At 43.8% G+C, this 25991-nt stretch overlaps 3 protein-coding genes across 3 annotated transcripts; 2 read left to right on the top strand and 1 right to left on the bottom strand.

The window, feature by feature from the left end:
* Nucleotides 1-6275: 6275 nt before the first annotated feature.
* On the bottom strand, nucleotides 6276-7679 carry NYX (nyctalopin). The gene has a single exon (XM_043459723.1). It carries the CDS (start codon nucleotides 7677-7679, stop codon nucleotides 6276-6278), a length of 1404 nt encoding a protein of 467 aa, XP_043315658.1.
* A 442-nt stretch (nucleotides 7680-8121) lies between these two features.
* LOC122435021 (small nuclear ribonucleoprotein E) lies at nucleotides 8122-8452 on the top strand. The gene has a single exon (XM_043458859.1). It carries the CDS (start codon nucleotides 8158-8160, stop codon nucleotides 8434-8436), a length of 279 nt encoding a protein of 92 aa, XP_043314794.1. The 5' UTR covers nucleotides 8122-8157; the 3' UTR covers nucleotides 8437-8452.
* A 7826-nt stretch (nucleotides 8453-16278) lies between these two features.
* LOC122435412 (60S ribosomal protein L32-like) lies at nucleotides 16279-16686 on the top strand. The gene has a single exon (XM_043459568.1). It carries the CDS (start codon nucleotides 16279-16281, stop codon nucleotides 16684-16686), a length of 408 nt encoding a protein of 135 aa, XP_043315503.1.
* Nucleotides 16687-25991: the final 9305 nt, after the last annotated feature.

The following is a 25991-nucleotide window of genomic DNA, read 5'->3' on the forward strand; positions in this document are numbered from 1 at the left end:
ATTATATCATTTGCAAATAAGGGCAGTTTTATTTCTTTCAAATATGTAGGTCTTTTATTTCTTTTTCTTAACTCATGACTAGCTAGAATTTCCAGTATTATGGTGAATAAAAGTGGCGAGAGTAGACATCTCCCTGTGTTGCTGACTTTATGGGAAAACATTCAGTCCTTCACCAGTAAGTATGATATTAGCTGCAGATTTCTTCTAAATGCTTCTTTCTCAAGTTCAGATCACTCTCCTCTATTTCTAACTTGCTGAGTGTTTTTATCATCAATGGGTATTGGATTTTTCCAAATGCTTTTTCTGTGCCAACTAGCATGATTATATGATTTTCTTCAGTTTGTTGATATGTTAGATTACATTGATTTTCAAAGGTTCAGGCAGCCTGGAGTAAATTCCGCTTGGTCACGGCATACAATTCTTTTGGAATCTTTTTTTAAGTCATTTCCTCTGAACTTCAATGATTAACTCCAGAAGAGAAAAGTTTCCACAGGTGAAAAATGTCACATCAAATCTACAGGCAGCAGAGTTTACTGTGGGTCTGGAGTATACAGATCTGGATTCAAAACTTTTCCAAGTTACTTCTAACTTCTAACATTATCTAAACCTCAGTTTCTAAATACATCTGTAAAATGGGGATAAGAGTGCCTGAATGAGAGAATTTGATGATCAGACACTGACTCTGACCCATAATAGATAGTCAATAATGGTACCCATTTGAATTCCACAGCAACAAGCATTTGGAATAGAATTAGAAACAGCTTATAAAGGAAGTTATATATAATATTAGGACTAGGACATTGAGGTGACATTGCAGGATTTCCCTAAATGATCATGATCTCAATCTTTTACCCTTGGGGTTGCTTTTCATCTTATTGGATGCTTTAATAATAGATATCACTGTGAGACACCAAGAGGGTCCTTCAAAGACATTCACATTATTAGTTATTAACTTATTAAATGAAACAACCATTAGCGCTCTGTGGGCCTCTACAGAACCTCACTGCAGGACCGCACACCCATTAGCCATCTTGTTTGCACATACCACTTCACCCTGCCTCTTCAAGTCCATCAAAGAGCACCTCAATTCTACCTTCTAATTGCCCAGGTGCTCTTCGAAATGCCCAACCTTGCTTCTTTTGATCTAACTAAGTCTTTAAACAGGGAATAAATAAGGTTAGTCTACTTTTTAGTGATGATGCAAGAAAATAAATTGGCTGAGAAAATTAATCAACAAAATAGTCCTGTGCTTTACTTTCAACCCCATGCTCTTTGAAAACATACAAGGAATCAAAGTGATCTATGACAGTGGCTTTCAAATATTCACGATTGTGACCCCCAATGAGAGGACATTTTTATACTGGGCTCCAGTATACACATACACATATATAACTGAAGCAAAAATTTAATGAAATAATGCCTTTCTTAATATCTGTGATGCTTGCTGAAATTTCCCCAAATACCTTGTCACTATTATTTTTTCTAATATTTACTTATTTGGCTGTGTAGGGTCTTAGTTGCAGCACTCAGGGTGTTTATCACATAATGCGGGCTCTTTCCTTATGGCACAGAGATTCTCTAGTTGTGGCGCTCAGGCTCAGCAGTTGCAGGGCACCGGCTTAGTTGCCCTGTAGCATGTGGGATCTTAGTTCCCCCACCCTTAGTTCCCACATCCCCTGCATTGCAAGGCAGATTCTTAACCACTGGACCAACAGGGAAGTCCCATGTCACTATTATTTTTTAATGCTGGTTGCCACTACCATTGCCATGACCTACTAATGGATCGTGAGCAAGCCACAAGTGGGCCTCGGCCTCAAGGTCATATATGGCAGACAGAACTCCCGCTAGGCCACTGGGAACCACAGTGGTGGCCCTCCATGGGCCTCCCTGCAGGTTGGTGTTTCACTCAGTCTGGTTGTGAACAAAAACTCTCTTTCTCCTCTCAGGAGCACAGTAGTAAAAATCAGCAACATTTCAAGGGAACTCCCTTGAAAAGTGCAAATGTTTGTCTAAGTGCTTCTAAATTTTCTGTGCCTGGAACACAAATAGAAGGAACATAAGCAACATTCATTCAGCCACTGAAGTTGTCCAGGCTCTCTGTGGAGGGGCCGTGTTTCACTCCAGCTTTATACCCCAGGCCTCAGGTAGACAGACACCAAAGAGCTCTAAGACAAGAGGTGGCCTGTGACTCCTCCAATCAGCTCATCCCCTGTGAGTGTGTGCACGCGTGGAGGACAGGGAGCGGAGATTGAGTTGTTGCCTCTGGGATAATCTTCCTCTGCTCTATGAAGCTATGGGGCCAAGTACAAATGGAAAGGCAGGACGCACTCCTCGCTCTTGGGGGAAACCTGAACAGTCTCAGAGCAGGAAATGAAGAGTCCTTGTTTGATAACAGAAAAAGGGAGTATCTTTCAAGATAAAAGAAACTTTGGTTATACATGTAACTCTTTAAAAGGAGGGTGATTTCTGTATTTTTTTCTCAGCTGTGTCACCCCATCTCCCCAATGTTGGTGTTCTTTGGAGGGAAGTATGACTTTATTTTGTGCAACTTTGGGGACTTCCCTGGTGGTCCAGTGGTTAAGACTCCATGCTTCCATGGAAGGAGGCATGGGTTCAATTCCTGGTTGGGGAAGTAAAAGCTCATATCCCACATGCCATGTGGTATGGCCAAGAAAGAAAAAATACTTGCGGTATTTTGTGCAAGTTTAGGCTAACTGGTGTTCCCGGAAGTGTTTGTTCATTTGGAACTCTGAACAGCAGTTTTCAGGACCTATGGAGCCGGGGTAAGGAAGGGACCACCCAGCAAGCAGGCTGAGGATCGAACTTGACTGACCCCTTTGGCTCTGATGGACCCCTGGAAATTCCAAAGATCAAGCTTCTGGGGGTTTTAATACTGGTATAGAAAACATTTGTTTAAGGGGTAAATATGAACCTCCTGTCTATATTTTCTCTCCCCTTTCTTGAAAGAACCAATACAGTGAGGCCACAACATTCCTATAGGCTAAAGCAAACACTGTCTTCAAAGCCTAGTTAGGGTACTGGAAGGAGAGAAAGCCTGGGGCTAGTGGCTCATTCACCAGATTGCCCCCTCAAGCCTCTATTGCTTCTGACAATTCTGAGCAGTCCAGACTTGATTCTATCAGGGGAGCTGCCTGGAGTCTCTACTGCTTTGGAGCATTGCCAGTGTTCACCAATATTCCCAGTTCTCCCCTTCCTTCTGGGCACATGGGGAAACCATACTTCCCTGCCTTGCTAAAGTGCAGTTGTGTGACCTTTTTGGCCAGTAAAAAGTGAGAAACAACAGGTGTCACATCTGGGTGGAAGCACTTTGGAGCAAAGATATTCCCAAGCTTGCTTTCTCCATTGCAGCAAATCCCAGGGCCCAAGTCTGGATGACAATGTCCTCAAATGGCAGATCCTTCTTCAGCCTTGGTCCCTGAGTGGCTACAATGCACAGAATCCCCCTAATAAGTCCATGTTGGACACGTAGCATGAGCAAGAAAAAACCCTCAGTCAGCCACTAAGGTCGGGGGTTGTTTGTTACCATAGCATAGCGTGGTCCATCCTGACGGGCACATGGATTTGCTTAGCATAACCCACAGGACCTTAACATTTCTCAAGGTACTAATTAGCCAATGATGGGGTGAGAAACTTACTGAACTCCAAACTGGGAACTCTCCACTCTCCTTTCTCTCATGAGAGCTCATAATGGCCACAATTCGCTGGGAACTCGTTCCAGGCAGCTCTGGATCTGTTTGGCAGTAAGGAACTCCCACGTTCCCAGAATTCTACTGGGCTGGGTAGCTCTATAAAAATCTGTCTCCCTGGAGGCTATTTCAGCGCTTATACTTGTTCAGAAACATTCAGCCAAACAAATGTTCATTAAACAGCTCACTACCTAACCACCAGGCAGAATTGGAGCAGCATTTTGAAGCTGACTCTCAGGAACCCACTCCGAATGAAAGGATGAACATTCCTCCCAGGGCAGCACCTTGTTCCTCAGAAACGCAGGCTGCTGTGGATGCCCATGGTTACCCAATGCAGAGATCTCGCCTCCAGGATTCTCGTGATCCTCACTCAGTTACCATGGCCACAACACACGGTTTGAACAAACAAAATTTCTGACCTCATCTGGTTCTCACATTTGAAAAGTAAGACATTTGGAGAACGAATTTATTTTGAAACCTTAAAAATCAACTGATGAATTAAGAATTTTGAGTACTGTGATCAAATGAATACAAGCCATGACCTAGGAACCTCATTTTCCACCCACGTGAAAAATGACGGCCTAAAAAATCATTTTGAAAACTTCTGAAATTTCGATATAGAGTATATTTTAAATAGTATTCTACCAGTGATAAAGTTCCTGACTGTGATAGTACCATTGTGGATAAGAGAAAGTCCTTGTTTTTAGGAAATACACATTGAAGTATGTATAGGTAAAGAGGCATGATGTTTACAACTAACTCAAACTGTTTCTGAGAAACGATAATAACATAGAAAGAGAGAAAAAACAAATACAATAACGTTAGCAAATGAGAAACCTAGGTGAAAGGCCAAAGTGTTCATTCTATTATTCTTGCAACTTTTCTGTAGGTTTGAGAGTTTTCCAAAGAAAACGTTTAAAAAGAACCATGTGTGTTCCACATTAGTGACTTTCAACTTTTTTAACAATAAACCACAATATAAATTGTATGCAGCAATCCAGACACACACACACACATATACAAAATCTGAACAAATGCATACAGATTAAATAAAAAGTTCCACAAAATAATACTTATTACACATGATGCTCTGTGACTTTTTGGTTATACCTTATTTTTTTTTAAATGCCAGCTGAGACCCATTGAGCTGATGACCACTAACGGTCACAATCCATCTGAACACTCCTGCCCTCAGTGGTGCTTTCTGCAACATTTCTAACACTTAGCGATACCTAGAGATACAGAAGAAGCACTATGGCCTTGAAGAACACAGTTCTGTGCACCTTGAATCCATGTGGACTTTGAAAACCCAGCCCTTCAAATACAGAGAGAGGACATTAAGATTAGAGACCGCCAGAGTGTCACAAAGGCAGTCATCACTACACATGTGTGGAGGATGACTTGAGCACATACAGAGCAGACACACAGCCCCTGCTCTGGCATTCAGGCCTAGGAGCTTACAGTTAGCCACCTTGCACCCTGGAAACCCTCTCAGCACTCCCTTCCCAGCTACTGGCTGCCACCTTTTCTCTTAGCCCGGAAGTGCGAAGCTCATGATAATTCCCACACCTAATGGGATCGTCCAAGCTAGAGACTCCCTGCTCCGCTAATATAGCATCTCTGTGTCTTTCCAAAACACAAAGCAAAGAGGATTTTGTGGCCTCCTCGGGAGAGTCGTAATGCATGTTTGCATTCGAAAGACCCTTGAAAAAAGTCCTGCAGAAGAGAAACCTGTTTAATCTTTTTTTTAACCTTAAGATTTTACAAATATATTTGTCCACAGACAATACCCCTCCTCTTTTTTTCCCTACCCTGCCCTAAAGTTCTTTTGCAGCTAAGGCCACCCTTGGGAATAAGTGCGGAGTATGTGAAATGAATCTTTGTTTAAACTGACACATCTGGGACCACAGGAACCACCTCCACTACCTTGGGTCTAAGTCCCTTTCCCACTGGCCTTCTGTCCTACCCATCTTCCTGGACCCTAGTGTCCCCAGGCTCCTGGGGGAGGGGGAGGAGGGTTGTACTAGAAAACAAAGGGATTGGCCTTAATGGTTGCCCCACCAGGAGAATTGGCACCGTTTTTAGTACTTAGCGAATGGATTAACTGGCGTGCTGCAGTCCATGGGGTCGCAAAGAGCCAGACACGACTGAGCGACTGAACTGAACTGAATGGATTAACTCCAATTCAGGCATGCAGACCCAGTTTCCTAGAAGATGGGGGTGGGGAGGAGCAGGGATGGAGTTCTGTAGCCACAGAAACTTCCAATTCCTAGTCTTCTCACCAGAGGGCACCTATTCATTGTTGCTTCTCTTTTGCAATTGATGCTCATGTGACAAGGGCAGAAATCCATAAACCCCACCCTCCCGCACAGGGTATTTCCCAAGGTCCTCCTCTTCCCAGGTCACCTCTGATGGCAGCCTGGTCCTTCCATCCTTCGCGGAAACTTTCACTCCCTGCCCCCATCCTGTGCCCCTCTCCCCACCAACCACCATCCAGCCCAGTTAACAACCTCCCCTCCGCCCCACCAGGGTAGTCGGGGCCACCCCAGTGGGGCACAGTCGGTCCCTCTAGAGGACAAACAGCACGTGCTGGGCCACGCTGAGCAGGAGACCAGAGCCCACGACAAACGGGGTCTTGTGGCCCGAGCCGCCTACCCCGAGGGAGGGAAGGCTGTCGGACAGCGAGGTGTTGACCGGCCCCTCCTTGGTGGTATTGGCCGTCTCCACCACCGGGGCCCTCGGGGCCAACAGCTTGGAGAGGAGGCTGCTGAACCTGCTCACTGTGGTGGCCGCCGGCTCTGGGGATGGGCCGGGACTGGAAGCCGTGAGGTTCAGCTCGTCGGGGTCCACACAGAAGCCTGCGGACGAGCGCCCGAAGGCCACCTGGCGGAGGTCGAGGCCAGCCACGGAGCCCGGGGAGGCACAGGGCACGTCGGCGGTGCGCCCGAAGCTCTCCATCCAGTCCCGCAGCCACTCCAGGCGGCAGTCGCAGCGCCACGGGTTGCGGAAGAGGAAGAGGTGGCCCAGGAAGAAGCCGGGCTGGAAGGCGGCCCAGGCAAGCACGGTGAGTTGGTTGCCGTTGAGATGCAGGGCCAGGAGGCCCGAGAGGTTCTGGAAGGCGCCCTCCTCCACGAAGGCAATGCGGTTGCGGTCCAGGTAGAGCAGCTCGAGCTCGGCCAGCTCGGCGAACCAGGCGCGCACCACGCGGCCCAGCGCGTTGCCGCCCAGGTTGAGCGTGCGCAGGCGGCGGAGGCCGACGAAGGCATCGGCCGGCAGCGCGGCCAGCAGGTTGTCGTTGAGCAGCAGGTGCTCCAGGGCGCCGCAGTCGCGGAAGGCGCCGCCGTGCACGGCGCGCACGCGGTTGCCCTGTAGGCTGAGCGAGCGCAGGCGGCGCAGGCCCAGCAGCGAGCTGGAGGCCACGGCCTCGATGCGGCTGCGTTCCAGGTGCGCATGCGTCAGGTTGGCCAGGCCGCGCAGCGCGCCGGGCACGCGGCGGAACAGGTTGTCGAAGGCGGCGAGCTCGCGCAGGGCGGGCAGCTCGGCCAGAAGGCGCTCGGGCACGCTGAAGAGGCGGCAGACTGTCAGGTCGAGGCGGCGCAGGCGGCCGAGAGCGGTGAAGGTGCGCGCGTGCAGGTAGCGCAGGTCGCCGTTGTGCGCCAGGCTCAGCTCGGCCAGGCGCGGCAGGCCCTTGAAGGCGCCGGGCGTGATGAAGGACAGGTTGTTGTGACGCAGCGACAGGCGGCGCAGCGACGGCAGCGTGCCGAAGGCCCGCTCGCCCAGGAAGCGCAGGCCGTTGCGGTCCAGGTCGATGGAGGCCGCCTCGCATGGGAACTCGGCCGGCACCCGCAGGAGGCCCGCGCGGTCGCAGCGCACGGCGCAGCGGCGCTCCACACTGCTGCAGACGCAGGCGGCCGGGCAGGCGTTCACGCAGGTGTCCTCGGCGGCCCGGGCGCTGGGCAGGCCGAGGATCATCGCTGATGGGGACCGGGCGGGGAAGGGGGAGAAAAGACAGAAAAGGCAACTGTCAGCCACAGGATCTCCCCAGGTTGGATCCTAGTCCTCCGCGTGGCGGGATGCGGCCATCCATCAAGTTCTCAAACGTCCCGCGCGGCACTCGTTCCACCTTCCAGACCTTACTCAGGTTTTCCCACCCACCGTGTCCTTTCCCTTGGCTTTCCAGTTCTGTTCATCAGCAAAACTCAGCTGGAATCCGGCACCTGACCCCATCCTAACCACCCTTCTCCTGCCTGTATCATCGCTTGTGCTCTCCTAGAATGGGGCCCAGAAGGCTCGTTGTCTGCATGCATAGACGGACCTGAAGAGCATCACTGTGGCCTCTGCTCTAGCCTTGTGCTGCGCAGTCCCTAGCCCCCAGCCACACTTGGCTGTTGAGCATTTAAAATGTGACTAGGGAGAGTGTGGAGTAGTGTGGTGCTTGTGAGTGTCCAGCATGGCGTACCGGGGCCAGGGCCAGAAGGTGCAGAAGGTGATGGTGCAGCCCATCAATCTCATCTTCAGATACTTGCAAAATAGATCGCGGATTCAGGTGTGGCTTTATGAGCAAGTGAATATGCGGATAGAGGGCTGTATCATTGGTTTTGATGAGTATATGAACCTCGTATTAGATGATGCAGAAGAGATTCATTCTAAAACAAAATCAAGAAAACAACTGGGTCGGATCATGCTAAAAGGAGATAACATTACTCTGCTCCAAAGTGTCTCCAACTAGAAGTGATAGATGAAGTGAGAAACTGTTTGGCAATACCGTTTGGTTTTTTAGGTGTCTTTTGTTAGAGATATAGTTCTAAAACTTGTATTCATATTGTTCTGCTCACCCTTATGTTATTACCAGATGACAATAAATGCTGTGTGACTGTTTTTATCAAAAAAAAAAATAAAATGTGACTAGCCCGAACTGAGGTGTGCTCAAAGTGAAAAATACACACCAGATCCCAAAGACTTAGTAGCAAAAGAAGGTATTTTAAACATTTTTTTTTCTTTTTGGCCACACTGGGAGACATGAAGGATCTCTGTTCCTTGACCAAGGACTGATCTGTGCTCCCTGCAACTGGAAGCATGGAGTCTTAACCACTAGACCACCAGGGAAGTCCAAAAAAATTATTTTAAATATCTCATCAATTTTTATATTGATTACATGTTAAAATGATATTTTAGATATATTGGCTTAGCTAAAATATTAAAAATCAATAGCAGTGTTTTCTTTTTTACCTTTTTTATTGGCCTGCTTAGAGAATTTAAACATGTGTGGCTTGCATTATATTTCTATTGGTGCTGCTATAGTCCCTCCCATCATAAGAATTCAATTCCTGAAAACCCCTACTGAGTAAATTAAGTCTCATGAAGAAGGGAGAATTAGGGACTTCCCTGGTGTTCCCACTGCAGGGGGCATGGGTTTGATCCCTGGTGGGGGAACTAAGATCCCACATGTGATACAGCAAGGTCACAAAAGGGGGGTGGGCAATTGGGGAATAGGTTGGGAAAACCTATCAATCTTTTTTTTTTCTCTAACAGTCACTATAAGTAAGCCATAAGGACAGCACACTAAATAAATTATCATCTCACACATCTGAAAAAGTACTTATGGACATTGTGTGGTTAACTTCCATTCACCAGCCTTTGTTCTCTAGAGCCTTTTTTGCACATTACAGGAAAGGACTGGCGCTTATAAATTAATTTTGTTCTGAGCATTTGAATGGAAGATCAGCTACAGACTTCCAAAGCCCTCCAGGTGGCTCGCCCCCTGCAGGAAAGCAGAGTGGCATGGCCTGCTTCTGTGTGGTAGCCAGAAGTCCCAAGCCTCATCTTGAGTTCCAGCGGAAAAGGCAGCATGGAGGATGCACAAGTTTTATTCTCTGGACAGGACCAGCTGGCAAGTGGGCTCTGCTCCACCTGAAATTCTTGCAAGAGGAACAAAGGTACCCAGATGTAAAACCTGACCACTGTTATTCAGAATTTCTACATGTCCTCAGCAGCGCTCCCCAATTCCTAGCAAACACCCTGACTTACCACACAGTCTCTGCCACTGTGTACACATTACCCTGCTTTGCCTAACCAAGCCTTTGTGGGAACCTGAAGTTGTGGCCACACAAGGAGTCTGTCGATCTGCTTGCTGCTGCCTCTGTAGCTTTGCTCAGCGTCCAGTTGTCTTTTCAGTACATCTGTTATGGACACTCATGTTTTTCTCAGCTGCCAGGAAGGGGATTCAGCCCTGTGAGACTTGGCTAGAGAACACTCAGCCCTTTGAGCAGCCCTTGAGTTGTACCCTGTAGCTAGTTCAACATTCTAATGTTCCAGAGACTTTGCTTTCCCTTCTCCCAAAGAAGTGTGAACTAGACACCAAAGTTCCAGCAAGGTTCTTGGACCCTGTGCTGGACTTGGCTGTAAAGAGGGCAGCAGCTGGGCGGGACAGACACCCTGTTAGAGAGACAGGGCCAAGAATACAACCTTAACCAGGCGTTGGCTGCACAGAGGCCGAACCTTTTTCTATTAACTCTTCCAACTGGGTCAAGCAGAGGCATCAGGTTTCCTTACAAAGAGTCCTTCATTCTACTCTCTTCTCCTTTCTAATTAAGGGAAGTGCACTCTCAACCATATGACTCATGTTTCTACTCCACAATAGATAATATTGTTTTAAGCACACTATATGGCTCAGTAAATATTTGCAGAATTAAATGGAATTGATGCCTTCCTCTGTAACAATTCCTGCTTGGGAATGTCATTTATTTTTAAAACTTTGTCAAAGAATTCATTGGATTATGACAGACAGGATATATTCAATTTGTTTGTATAATGCAAGAGATCAAATTTTTGGCTGTTTCGCTGCCAGTTTTTTTTTTTAATACATGCAAAAGGTGGAGGTGAAGCATTTTATTATATATCCTTTTTACCTTGTATATTTTGAGCCATGTGAATGTATTACCTATTTCACAAAATAAAAAAATTTTTTTTAACTTTAAACACTCAAGATGTTGTCACTATGTTTTTTTTAGATGTTGTCACTATTAAAGAGCTGTTTTCAACCTCTGAAACTTTGATAGCCATTATGAACAATAACAATAGCCATTATGAACAATAATGAGATGGTTGGATGGCATCACCAACTCGATGGACATGGGTTTGAGTAACCTCCGGGAGTTGGTGATGGACAGGGAGGCCTGGCGTGCTGCGATTCATGGGGTCGCAAAGAGTCGGACACGACTGAGCAACTGAACTGATGAACAATAACTGATTTACTGGATTATTTAGTGAAGTTTAAACTAAATCAAGTAAATTCTTAGAACAGACAACCAAACTCCAGTATGGGTTTACCCAACATGAAGGCTAAGTGTGTGCCTAATGATCCAGAAAAACAGGGCACCAAAACAAAACTTTATAAAATAGTAACATAGGAACTTCCCTCATGGTCCAATGGTAAAGACCCTATGCTTCCACTACTGGGGGCTTGGGTTTGATCCCTGGTTAGGGAACTAAGATCCCCGGATGATGCACAGTGCAGCCAATCAATTAATTATTAAAAATAATAGCCAATGCAGGAGACGTGGGTTCCATCCCTGGGTTGGGAAGATCCCTGGAGGAGGAAATGGCAACCTGATCCAGTTTTCTTGCCTGGAGAATCCCATGGACAGAGGAGCGTGGCAGGCCACAGGCCATGGGGTCTCAAAAGAATCAGAAACAACTTAGCAACTACACAACAACAACAAAAATAGTAACATAGTTGAGCAAGTTTTGCTTGCAATAATGGCAGGGTAGCTTGTATCAGACTAACATTCCTGCTGATTGCTAGTGTCAACTCTGGAAAAATATTTTTAAGAAATCATTTGAAATGGAAATCAACTATACTTGAATTGAAAAAGAAAAATCATTTGAAGGCACTTTTGGAAACAAACCTAAACAGGTGGCCAGAGGAGATAGGACCCTTAAGTGAAGAGAAGCAAACTGGGTGAGAGGCACATCTAACTGGCTTTTCCTCGCAGGGCATTTTCAAGTCCACCCTGCACCTGGGCATGCATGCTAAGTCACTTCAGTCGTGTCCAACTCTTTGTGACATGATGGAAAGCCCATCAGGCTCCTCTGTCCATGGATTCTCCAGGCAAGAATATCAAAGTGGGTTGCCATGCCCTCCTCCAGGGGATCTTCCTAACCCAGGGATCGAACCCTCACCTCTTATGTCTCCTGCATTCGCAGGCAGGTTCTTTACCACTAGCACCACTTGCTAAGTCCATGGGCAGTAGAGCTCAAGCAGAAAGCAAGAGTCTTACTGGGCTGAGAAATTAAGAGGTCAGAGTGTATAGCAGCAGCAGTGGCCTGAGGAGGGAAACCATGAGAAAGAGGGAGCCACAAAAGAGGTGCCAGAAAATTGGCACACAAACTTGCCTCACTTAGATCCTTGTTTGAGTCCTCAAGTGTGTGGGGAAGGGATGACTCCAAGGAGCCAAGAATAGAAGGCCAAAAGCATTAAACAGAGATTTCAGCAATTTCCCGGTAATGGGAAACAGATTAAGAGTTCAAAGTCCACCAAGTTAGAAGGGCTTATAAAATACTTCGAGCTTTCCATTGAAACCCCAGAGGGTCACACCTTAGGAATAAAGACCATTTCCCAGGGCAAAGGGTAAAACTAAACTAGGCCTTCCCTAACAAAGACTGAAACCAAGCTTCCCATGGATCAAGGGAATCTGCTGGTAGTTTAACCAAATGCCAGAAGAAAATTCAGCATGCTTCAAAGGAAGATAAGAGAATGTTGAGTTTCTATAACTACTATCTACAATATCTGCTGTACATCAAATACTACTAGATATGTGAAGAAGCTCCTCTGTCCAAAATGGACAAATCTAGTAGTATTTGATGTATAGCAGATATTGTAGATAGTAGTTATAGAAACTAGATTCTCAGGAGCCTGGCAGGCCACAGTCCATGGGGTTGCAAAAGAGTCGGACAGGACTTACTGACTAAACAAGATTGTTAAAACAAGATGTGAAGAAGCAGCAAAACATGACATTTCTCAAGAGGAAAAAATATAGTCAACAGCAGCAGACACAGTGACAGCCCAGACATTGAAATTACAAAACAAGGATTTATTATAAATGTTAAGGAATTTATAGGAAAAGATGGGTATAATGGATGAAGACATGAGGAATGTGAATTTTAGAAGAGGTATGGATCAATTATATATCTTTAAAAAAGAGGTATGGAAACTATGAAAATGAACCTAATAGAAATCTTAGTACTGAAATAATTCCATATCTAAAATTTTTTTTAAATCATTGAATAAGAAAAATAGCAGACTAAACACAGAATATTCATGAATTTGAAAGAAGTCAAAATAAATTACCCAAAATGAAGCTCAGAGACAAAAAAAAAAGATTGGAAAAAATATCACAGCCTCGATGACCTCTGGGACAATATTAAGCAATTAGACTAACATGCATGTATTTGGAGTCCCAGAGGAGAAAAGAGAGAGAATATGGCAGAAAAATAATTGAAGACAGTTTCCAAAATTTGATTAAAATCACAAAGCTCAGCAAACTCCCAACTAATATCAAACACACACAAACACATTTATCTAGGCACATCACAGTCAAACTGCTGAAAACCAAAGTAAAGAGAAAATTCTTCAAGACATCCAGAGAAAAAAAACACATTACATACAGAAATATCAATTTAAAAATGATGCCTGACTTATCAGCAACAAAGGAGCCATAAGACAATAACATGATATCCTTTTTTTCATAAACCAGGAATGAAATGCATCTTAATTAAGTTATTCAACAATTTCAAAGTTTGCATTTGGAACCATTCACAGAGTTCTTTTTAAGCTATTAATTTCACACAAGGCAAGGAAGACGTGTCTAGACAAATGTTCCTTAAAGGAAGTATCTTAAAATAAAACCTTTTCTGAAATGGCTATATATACTCTTGTGCCCAAACATAAAATATCTTTTAAACTGCTGAAAGAAAAGCAAAATCTGGCAACCTAGAATTCTATATCCAATGGAAATATCTTCAAAAATGAAGTAAAATAGAGATGCTTTCAGGTTAACAAAATCTGAGCAAATGCATCTCCAGCAGATCTTCTGCAGACCAAGAAATGAAGACATTCTTTAGCTTGAGGGAAAATGACACTAGATGAAAGTGAGATCCACAGGAAGGAATGAAGAGCCATGGAAATGGCAAATATGCCACTAAATATGAAAGACTACTGTCCTCTCACCTTAATTGCTTAACAGACAAGTGACTGTTGAAAACAAAAATAACAATGTAATAATATGTAATGAAATATGAAATGAAACATTTACATATGTTTCATATGTAAATGAAAAATATGACCATAGCATAAAGAATGAGACAGGAGGTACACTAAATTGTACTCTCATAAGGATCTTACGTTAGACATGAAACTGTAAAAGATTTATTCAAAGGAGACCGTGATACAGACATGATGTAAGGGATAGCACCACCAAAATACCTGCCTGGGTCACAGAAACCATGCTGCAAGCCCACCTGGGTGCTGACTGCCTTTTGACACTTTTAAAAATGGACTTTGCAACGGTGGTGTGGATTCCATCAATTAAATGGAGAATGGGGAAGCAAAGGTTTCCCCAAAAACCTTTAATGTGGGTTTTTGTTTGGGGTGGGTTTTTTCCCCAGCTCTGGAGTTTTACTTTTAAATCTTAAATGATATACTGCAGGCCTCAGGCTTAACAGGCCTGGTGAAGAACCTGTGGAAATGAGCTGGTGAAGAACCAATGGAAAAGTGTTCAAAAACTCCCATGTTAGCTCACAGGCATCTGAATGTATGTCTGTGGTCCATAGAGAAGGCTGAAGAAGATAGCTAGGGGATGCTGTATCAGCTACTGCAGCCTTAAAGTTGGTATCTCTTTGGACTTTAAAATTGTTCCCATGTAGCTTATTTTATTTTTGTTTAATCAAATAGACAAGAGAGTTTTTCCATGCCAGGAGGAGGTAGGGACAGTAGAGCATGATAAATTAAAGATGCATATTGCAACTCCTAGAAAATAAAAAAGAATACTGACTCCTACCTCACAGCATACACAAAAACTCATTTTAGATGGACCATAGATCTCAATATAAAAGCTAAAATTATAAAGCTTCTTGAAGATAACACAGGAGAATGTCTTTGTGACCTCGTCATAGGTAAAGATTTCTTAGGAAAAAAAAAAAGCATTAACCATAAAAGAAAAAAGTAATAAATTAGAGACATCAAAATTTAAAACTTCTGCTCTTTGAAAGACACTGTCAAGAAAACAGAAAAACAAGCACAGACTGTGAGAAAAGATATTTAAGGTATATTTATATATATCCTTTGTATATATCTCATAAATGTATATATCTCATTGTATATATCTCTTTGTATATATCTCATAAACAGCCACTATGGAGAACAGTGTGGAGATTCCTTAAAAAACTGGAAATAGAACTGCCATATGACCCAGCAATCCCACTCCTGGGCATACACACCGAGGAAACCAGATCTGAAAGAGACACGTGCACCCCAATGTTCATCGCAGCACTGTTTATAATAGCCAGGACATGGAAGCAACCTAGATGCCCATCAGCAGATGAATGGATAAGGAAGCTGTGGTACATATACACCATGGAATATTACTCAGCCATTAAAAAGAATTCATTTGAATCAGTTCTAATGAGATGGATGAAACTAGAGCCCATTATACAGAGTGAAGTAAGCCAGAAAGATAAACACCAATACAGTATACTAACGCATATATATGGAATTTAGAAAGATGGTAATGATAACCCTATATGCAAGACAGAAAAAGAGACACAGATGTATAGAACAGACTTTTGGACTCTATGGGAGAAGGCGAGGGTGGGATGATCTGAGAGAATAGCATTGAAACATGTATATTGTCAAGTGTGAAACAGATCGCCAGTCCAGGTTGGATGCATGAGACAAGTGCTCGGGGCTGGTGCACTGGGATGACCCAGAGGGATGGGATGAGGAGGGAGGTGGGAGGGGGGTTCAGGATGGGGAATACTTGTAAATCCATGGCTGATTCATGTCAATGTATGGCAAAAACCACTACAATATTGTAAAGTAAATAGCCTCCAACTGATAAAAATAAATGGAAAAAAAATTTTTTTAATAAATAAATAAGTAAATCTTTAAAAAAAAAAAAGCACAGACTGTGAGAAAAGATATTTAAGGTATATTTATATATATATCCTTTGTATATATTTCATAAATGACCTGTATTCAGCATTTGTAGAGAACTCTAAAAACTCAATAAGAAAATAGGCAATAAATTATAATAATTTATTAAATAATATTAAACTAAATATAATTTTATAAATAATATTAAATAATAAAGTATAAGAAACAAATCACCCAATTAATAAATGGGCAAAATATTAGAAGAAACACTACCAAAAAAAGATATACAGGAGACAAAGACATGAAAAGATGGTCAACATCATTAGTTGTTAGGGAATTGCAAGTTAAAATAGTCACCTATTGCTCTCTCTTCCTCAGTGTGCTGCCTATAGAGGTGGCAGGTAGCTCTTACTCAGCATCATGGCCACCTTCAGACCCCACCTGAAGCCCAAGATCACCCAAAAGGGGACCAAAAGGTTAATCCAGCACCAGTCAGAACAATATGTCAAAATTAAGCAGAACTGGCGGAAACCGAGAGGCAATGATGACAGGGTGTGCGGGAGATTCAAAAGCCAGATCTTGATGCCCAGCATCAGTTACGAGAGGAACAAGAAAACAAGGTATATGCTGCCCAGCGGCTTCGGGAAGTACCTCATCCACAATGTCAAGGAGCTTGAAGTACTGCTGATGGACAAAAAATCTTACTGTGCTGAGACTGCTCACAATGTCTCCTCCAGGAACCACAAGGCCATTGTGAAAAGAGCAGCCCAGCTGGCCATCAGAATCACCAATCCCAACACCAGCCTGCACAATGAAGAAAATGAATAGACAGCTGGTGTGCACATTTTGTTTCTGCTAATAAAACCATAAAACTCAGGGGAAGAAAAGTTACCTATTAGAATGACTAAAATTAGAAAGACTGACCATACAAAGTGTTGGAAAGCATATATAACTCTCTTATACTGCTGGTGGGAATGTCAAATGGTGTAACCACATTGGAAACAATGTGGCAGTTTTTTTAAAAGTTAGACATACACCTGCCTTATGATCAGTTCATTCGACTTGTAGAGAAATAAAAGCACATGTTCATACAAAAGGCTTGAGCATGAATGTTCACAGCAACTTTATTCATAATAACCCAAAGCTGGAAACAACACAAACACCCATCAAAAGTTGAATGAGTAAATAAATTATGATATATGCATACAATGGAATACTACTCAGTGTTTAAAAGGAATAGATTATTGATATATGCAACATGGATGATCCTCGAGATAATTCTGCTGAATGAAAGAAGCCAGACAAAAATGAGCACGTACTATATGATTCCATTTACAAAAAATTTTAGAAACTATAAATTGGCATATAGTAACAGAAAGATTAGTGGTTGCCTGGGGATCGGTGGGCAGGCACGGAGGGGCAGAAGGGAAGGATTATAAAGGGGCATGAATTTGGGGGGTGATGGATGTGGGATATATTCATTGTCTCAATTGTCTTGATAGTTTCACAAGGATATACCTTAAATATGTTTAATTTGTTATATATCAACTATACCTCAATAAAGCTATTTTTTTTAAAAAGATACCGTTTGTGTGTGTATGACTTGTATACAGAATATAACAACTACTCCTATGAATGAAGAATGAGAAGACAAACTAAATGAAAATGAGTAAAAGACCTGAACACTTTACAAAAGAATTTATTAAGTAGCCATTAAGCACATGAAAAGGTGCTGTACCTCATTAGCCATTAGGGAAGTGCAAATGAAAATTACAATCAGATTCCCTACACACTCACTAGAATGGGTGACAACCCTAAATACTGGTAAGGATGTAGAGCAATGGGATTCTCTTACATCATTGATGAGAATCGAAAATATAGTTCAATGACTTAGGAAAATTTTGACAGTATCTATTAAAGCTAAACATATGACTGTGATTCAGCAATTCCTTTCCTAGGTATTTACCCAAGAGAAACGAAAAAATAATGTCCACATAAAGACTGTACAAGAAAGTTCATTGTGGCTTATTCAGAATAGAACAAAACAGGAAATTACTCAACAGCAGAGAAATTAATTACAACATAGTCATTCAGTGGAATACAACTCAGCAATAAAAAGGAACAAACTACTGACACAACAAAAACATTATGGTGAGCAAAAGAGAGCTGACATAAGAATACGTTCTACACGATTACACATATATGCAGTCCCAGAACAGAGCTGCTTGAAGTGGTTCTAGGAGCTCAACAGCACATGACCTGCAGATGTATTCCACCCCCAAAGACTGCTGATATGCAAAGGACACAGTTTGGGACGTATGGCACCCTATGTTGTCCAGGTGATATAAGCATGTCTACTGCTTTTCAAATTAATCATCATTTATGGGTTTCTTTTGCTCTTACAAGAACCAACTTTTAATAAGTATTTGCTCAGGGCAGAGATTCAACCAGTCCATCCTAAAGGAGATCAGTCCTGGGTGTTCATTGGAAGGACTGATGCTGAAGCTGAAACTCCAATACTTTGGCCACCTCATGTGACGAGTTGACTCATTGGAAAAGACCCTGATACTGGGAGGGACTGGGGGCAGGAGGAGAAGGGGACAACAGAGGATGAGATGGTTGGATGGCATCACCGACTCAATGGACATGAGTTTGAGTAAACTCTGGGAGTTGATGGACAGGGAGGCCTGGCGTGCTGCAATTCATGGGGTCGCAAAGAGTCGGACATGACTGAGCAACTGAACTGAACTGAAGCTTGCTATATCATTTAATTTAATATGACAACCCTGTAAGGTAATTATTATTCTCTTCTCACAAAAAAGGAAACTGGTCCAGGGTAATTAAACACCACCAACCTTTCTGAGCTTCCCTTTCTGTAACTGTGAACTGAAAAGCCTGCACTTCCTGACCTTGGAGGGCCCTTCTGGCTCTCATTTCCACAGCTGGACAACAGCTGTTGCCAAGCACCACGTCTAAGAAAAAATACCCCACGTAGAGTCCTATGTGTCTCTGCAGCCTTCTCCGAGTCACAGCTGTTTGGACTGCAGGTGAACATCTGACCTAGGCAGAGTCAATCAGAGCAAGAGCCAAAGACAAGCTGAGGAAACTAGTGTGCAGAGAACTAAATCGGCCCTGAGGATCACAGAAAAGGAGACCAGGGAGAGTGGAAAGCTCCAGGCCAGCCCTTTAGCATAAGGCCCTGCTATAGCTATTTCTGAGACATTGCCCTGTTTCCATTTCAGAAACCTACTCAAACCATCTGCACAGACCAGTGCCCTTTTCTGGCCTCCCACAACCTTTTAAGTACTGTTCGTACATTTAGGGAATTTCCTACATTTTAAGTCCTGCCTCCTCAAGATAGAAACCAGAAACTCTTTTCTCAACTTCCCTTGCAGTTAGGCCCCAGGCATGTGACGTAGCTCTGCCAGTCCCACACACCCAGCAAGGCTTGACTTCAGAACTTGGTGCCAGGCAGAAACCATTTTCTGACCAAGATGGTTCCCATGGCTCCCATGGTGGAATTTCTGGCATCCGGCACCCAGCATGTGGTGGCCATGGGATCTTGCTGGAACTGCCCCCCTACCTAATTTAGGCATTGCTTCAGGGGGGTGGACCTCCAACCAGGAAGTCTGGGAACACCTAGCATCTCTGAATAAACCCCTTCTCATCTTCAGTGACCTGGAGTGGGTTCTAAGGCTTGCAGTGCCATTCCTGAGCAACATCCTAAGTGAGACAGGTTCTCTCAAGTACCATCGCCTCCTTCTGGCCCCTTCCCCTCCCCCTCTCCCAGAACCTCTTGAATTCTTCACCTTGAAAGAGAAAAAACAACTCAAACTTGAGACCAGGCAGCGCCTGTCAACCAAAACAAAGCTCCATGCCATTCATCACCAGGAAATATCGAAAATGGAATAAAAAATTGTTTACGCCATCCCTGATTTTTTTTGAAATTCAAATGAAAAGTGGTCTCTCCTGGAATCAGAAGTGGTCATTCCAAAGACAAATCTCCTTGGCTGTCCAGAGCTGAGTTCCATGGGAATACCTTGGCCAAAAATACATTTGCCAAATTAAAATAAAGATCACAGTGTGTGAGAAGAGAAAGTCAAACTCACTGGCAGTTGCTTAGCAATTTATTTTCACCCATTGGAATTTTGGGGAAGGATCCATGTGGAAATCTGAAAAGTCTTCAATGCTTTTACTTACCAGCCTGAGGTAAGGAGGGGAAGATGAGAAATTCAGCAGAACCAGCCTTGGCTCAGCCTGCCTCTGTCATAGCTCCGGTATTCCCATGTGGGGGTTTTCCAGAGCATTCAGTCTGGAAACACTCACCCAGAGGCAGCCACCTGTCACTCTAGGTCTCTCATAAACTCTGATGACACTGCCTTTTTTGGTTTTTGTTTTGTATCTCAGTTTCCTCACCTGTTAACAGGTTGACAGTTGTGAGGAACAGATGACTGGTAATGCTTGAAAATAGCTATGAAAGCACTGAGCCAAGCCAACAGCAGGTTCCGTGAGCACTGTTGTCACAAGATTAAATCTCACCAAAGGATCAGTACTTCAAGGACCAGGTGAATGTCTGCCCAAGGGTGGAATGCAAAATACCAAGCATCAGAATATTGAAGTTATTACTACAAGTTAGACTGCAAAGGAAGAATTTAGAATGGTTCGCTACCTGGGCTGCACATTAAAAGCACCTATGGAGTTTTTATTACATCAGAATTTTCCAGAGTGGAACCAGGTATCAGTACTCTTAAAGCTCCATAGGGAATTCCAATATAAAGCCCAAGTCAAAAACCAGGGGTCTAGGTGGACCAACTTTATAAAGATGGGATTCACCTGTGTGGTACAAAATGTCACAGGGTGTAACATAAAGTTGGGCTTCCCTGGTGGCTCAGACGGTAAAGAATCTGCATACAATGCAGGAGACCCAGGTTCAATCCCTGGGTTGGGAAAATCCCCTGGAGAAGGGAATGGCTACCCACCCCAGTATTCTTGCCTGGAGAATTCCATGGACAGAGGAGCCTGGCTGGCTACAGTCCATGGGGTTGCAGAGTTGGACACAACTGAGCAACTAACACTTTCACTCACTTTAAACATCAAAGTTACCATATGCCCCAGCAGTTTCACTCCTCAGTGAAAGTAGGTGTTCTAACAAATACTTGTACACAAATCTCCCACAATAGCCCAAAGATGGAAGTAACAAATGTTCATCAACAGGTAAATGGACAAACAAAACATAGTCTAGCCACACGGTGGAATGTTAATCTGCCATAGAAAGGAATGAAGTACTGAACCATGCTACAACATGGCTGAACCTCAAAAATATTGTGCTAAGTGAAAGCAGCCAGACACACAAGACCACATATGATTTCATTTATATTAAATATCCAGAATAGGCAAATCTATGGAGAAAGAACGTGGATTAGTTGTTGCCAGGGGCTTAGGGGAAGAAAAGAGTGAGGAGTGACTGCTAAATAGGTACTGGGTTCCCTTTCAGGATGTGATAATGTTTTGCAACTGGACAGAGAGGAGAGTTTCACAACATTGTGAATGTACTAACTGCCATCGAATTCTACACTTTCAACTTGTTAATAGTTCATCTTCTATTACGTGAATTTTACTTCAAACAACAACAAAATGTTACAAGCTGTCCCTGGATTGGGGAAAAGACCGGAAATGGGTCTCTGCCTCTGTGTTCTGGTCCAGCCCCCAAGCTGCAGGGAGGCGGCGATGGCCAAGCTCAGATGCCCACAGAATGATGTCTCTTTTTTAATTTTTTTGAATGATGTCTTAATGCAGACCAGCTGAGGGATTTCTCCGCAGGTCCTCGGCTTTTCAAGTATGTGCTTTGGCCTCTTGAGGTTTGCTAGGAAAACAGTTACTCATGGAGTTTCCAACCACAGAATGAGTTTGAAGTGTTTCTTCATCCTCATTGTTTTCAAAGAAATTGTGTCTCATGAAACCAAAATAGCAAGGGAAAATACGGTCCGTTTTCTGATTTCAGCAAAATCTCTTCAGCCACTTTGGCTGTACAAGTCATTCCCCTCTCCTGGAAAATACGATCCCAACTACTCCAGAGACCAAGCCCCAGGGCTGGATGTTCAGGACCAAATAGGCTGAGAGAAGCAGAAATGCAAGGAGGGAGACCATCCCATGGCCTCTCTTCTCACAGGGACCCCATAACTTGCTTCTCACATCATGCAGAGATTGTCTGTGACAGAAAAGAAAGGCTCAAGGATTCACACTGCAGCTTTGCTGGCCAGTGTGAATCATGGTGGGTGGAGAAATCAGTTGGTCATCAGAGAGATGGTCTACTGACGGCCTCACAGGCCCTGTGGATCTCGAGGTGGCGAGCTGTCCCATCTGAGGCAAACACTAGGCCTCAGAAAGTCCTCCAGGCCTAAAGATACTTGGCCCAAACTGGAAACAACTTAAATGCTCAACACTAGGGCAATGGATAAACAAACCAGTACACCCCAACAAGGGAAAATTACTTGGCAATCAAAAGGAAGGAGCTATTTCTCTATGTAATGACATCAAATCTCACACACATACTGCCCGGCCCCCCACAGCACCTGGTCGATAACGAAGGATTTGTTCTGGGGTGCAGCTGCTCTCTTTCTCTACATACAACCTTCCTTTTTTTAAGTCAAGTTGATTCAGGTATAATTTACTTACAATAAAATGTCTCCATTTTAAGTGTATGTAGTTCAGCAAGTATGACAAACATAGACACCTGTGTAACCCCCATCCTAATCACAGTTTAGAACATTCCTGTCTCCCAGAAATTTTCCCTTCCCATCCTCTTTTCCAGGTAACCACTGATATGGTTTTCAAAGCACAGCCTCGCCTGTTCTAGAATTTCGTGTAAACAAAATCAAATGGTTCTTTCAATCAACATTATGTTTGTGAAATTCAGCTCTGTTGTTCCAAATACCAGTTGACAATTCTTTGTTATTGCTACACAGTGTTCCATTGTATGAATGTATTGCCATTTGTGTATTCGGTCACCTGGTGATGGACATTTGGATTGCTTCCAGTTTTCAACTCTTGTGACTAAAGCTGAGGTAAGGACTCAGGTGCAAGTCTTTTTGTGGACATGTGTTTTCATTTCCTTTTTATATAGGAATGGGATTGCCGGCCCATATGGTAAATTGTTGAGTTACCACCCAAGAAACTGCCTAACAGTTCTCCACAGTGGCTGAACCATTTCGCATTCCCACCAGCAGACTTTGAGAATCCCAGTTGCTCCACATCCCTACCAACACTTGCAACGGTCTTTTTGATTCCAGCCATCCTGGTGGGTGTGAGGTGGCATCTCATTGTGGTTTGGGTTTGCATTTCCCCAATGACTACTGACATGGAGCATCTTTTCATACGCTTATTAGCATTTTGTATATCTTCCTTGAAGAAATAGATATTTTAAAATATTTGCCAATTTTTAAAAATTGGGTTGCCTTATTAACTGATTTGAAGAATTTCATTTTATATGTGTGTTATATATGGGCTTTCCTGGTGGCTCAGTTGGTAAAGAGTCCCCCTGCAATGCAGGAGACCCAGGTTTGATCCCTGGGTTGGGAAGATCCTCTGAGAGGGAAATGGCAACCCACTCCAGTATTCTTGCCTGGAGAATCCCATGGACAGAGGAGCCTGGCTGGCTACTGTCCATGGGATGGCAAAGAGTAGGACATGACTTAGTGACTAAACCACTATGTGTGTGTGTGTGTGTGTGTGTGTGTGTATAAATGCAAGACTTTTATCAGATATTGTCATGATTTGAATCTTAGCAGCTTCACTCATTCAACAACCTAACCCTTATCAAGCACTCTGAAGACAGGAGGCAAATAAAGCAGAAACCCTGGCCCTCATTAAACACTCATGGTTTAAAGCAAGCCTTTGGTGGAGACCCCTGTAAAGCAGGATAAGGAAGAGGGATATTGTGCTGTGGACAGCAGGAAGACCCTGCAAGGGTTGCCATGGGGTCGGGGGAGAGGAGAGGCCAGGAGACCTCATGTCCAGAGAATTTCTCTTTCCATTTTGCTCCACATTTACCCTGCTATGAGCCACCTCTGATTCTACCATGACCTTGTTTTGTCAGGCTGATTCAGCCATTTTTCTCTAGCTGGGGAGGTGGAGTCCTATCCCTGCCTGCTTCTTCGGGAACATGTCATCTGTAATCCTGGTGCCTTGTAGTCAGAGTAATATCGTCTGCGCTGCTGAGTGCGTTTTAAATGAAAGCGCCAGGGGATGTGGAAGACAGTCATTAATTTTAAGTGCGTCTATTGTTAGCAAATGATGTCACCGCTCAGCTCTCCAACTTGTCACAAGAAGTCTGGCTGTATTTCGGGTCTCTGCAGCAGGGACAGTTCCTGTTTGGCAGCATACCGGCTATGAATACTGTCTGCTTTCTGTGAGGAACAGGAGAGCTTTGGGTACAGATTGAAAATCATGTTGGCTCTTAGAAGCAAACATTCTGTCCCAGTGAGTCAATCAAATTTCATATCCTTTCTAGGTAAGAGAAATGGCAAGGAGCTGGCTGTTTGTAATTATATAAATGTCAACCTCTGTCCTTTGGAGTCTCCTCCAGCTAGGAAGTCATGTCCTATTTATCATACTGTTCCCTGTGCCTTGTTCCAATTTTTTTTTCTCATTTACTTATTGAGTCAGCCATTAAAGAATGTACATTTCTCAAGGACAAAGGCTATGCAATTATCTCTCTCCTGATATCCCTAGAGTGTATTAAAGGTACAGTGTGTACCTGTTGATTCCTCGAATAGAGCAAGCTCTACTTTTTGAAAAGGTAGAATTAAAGAGGGAGAAAATTCTATTACTGAATTCTAGAATTATCTGGTAACATTTTCTGTCGGCATGGCAGAGGCCTATTACATGGGTCATTATAACCTCAAATAATTACATTCACTCAAGGGTCAGGAAAACAGATCCGTTGTCTAAATCATTTGCTGCATAACTTAACAAGGGATTTTTCCTTGGGCTATCTGGGTTAGGTTGGAACAGCCGGAGCTGTAGAGATGTGGCAAAAAATTGGGGCTGAGTCTTCTTGTTGTCTTAAAATCCATGTAACAATAGGACCAAAAAAACTTAGAAAAAAATTTCTAAACATCCGTAATCACATAATTCTAACGTGATATGTTTCATGTCATATTCTTTCTTTAGGAAGATGATTTTCTTAAGGAATTGAGTTTGTTTTTTTCTTTTTAAACTAAATGAGCTTAAAATAATGGAATTAGAAAACCACTGTAGTTTTTTGGTAATTACACCAGTGAATTCATATCTGAAATTAGAATAAGAAAACCACCAAGAGGTTATTTCATATATTTGGCTCGGGAAACAACAATGAGAAAAAAACAACCCCCCCACCTGCTCTTTCCTCTCCTACTCCATCCCCACCCCCATGATCACACATTCAGTGGAGCCTACTCAGAAGAACTGGTGCCCAGGTTCAGCGTTCATGGAAGCCACCTGAAGCCCATACTTCTTGGGCGGAAGCCCTGTGGTTTCCATGCATCTTCTAGCATCTTCTACCGGCTCCCCAGCCCTTGCACCCACTGGCAGGTGTCTGCTAGGGGACGGAAGGAGGGGGCCCCGGAACTCACCATGTAGCAGCAGGCTCAGCATCCCGCAGCTTTTCACGCGCCTGCTGGCTTAGAACCACCCAGCTGTGGAATCCCTATCTGAGGGGAGAGAACACAGGTCACCGGGTGCCCAGGAGGGGTCACTGGAGAACCAGGTCACTCAGGCCCTCCCTATTCCTCCACTTCCTCCAGAATGCCCTGCCTCTCCCCCCTCTTCACCGTACACCTCTCTCCCCATCATCTTGATGTTGCCTTAAGAGAAACCAGTAACAACAGCCAATCAGAGGTGCCCCCCCCCCAAACTGACAGCTTGGATCTGTTTGGAAACCCTTCCGCCAGGCTAAAACCTGACAGCAACTCAGTCGGACTCACTGACAACCCAGCAAGGAAATGGACAGAGAGGAAACCTGGTGTTCCCACATGGTCCCCAAATGTCACTTACCATCCTGGGGGTCTGCTTGATCCCGCTCCTCCTCTGAGGTGCCCTTCGGCTCCCCCAGCCCATCCATCTCCCTGAATCAAGCAGCCACAGAGGTTAAAAAT

The sequence above is a fragment of the Cervus canadensis genome, chromosome X (genome assembly GCF_019320065.1).
Source record: "Cervus canadensis isolate Bull #8, Minnesota chromosome X, ASM1932006v1, whole genome shotgun sequence".
Taxonomy (NCBI): domain Eukaryota; kingdom Metazoa; phylum Chordata; class Mammalia; order Artiodactyla; family Cervidae; genus Cervus; species Cervus canadensis.

Bases quoted from the DNA above. Each gene is read 5' to 3' on its own strand.
- NYX (XM_043459723.1), bottom strand. From the start codon at position 7,679: ATGATCCTCGGCCTGCCCAGCGCCCGGGCCGCCGAGGACACCTGCGTG.
- LOC122435412 (XM_043459568.1), top strand. From the start codon at position 16,279: ATGGCCACCTTCAGACCCCACCTGAAGCCCAAGATCACCCAAAAGGGG.
- LOC122435021 (XM_043458859.1), top strand. From the start codon at position 8,158: ATGGCGTACCGGGGCCAGGGCCAGAAGGTGCAGAAGGTGATGGTGCAG.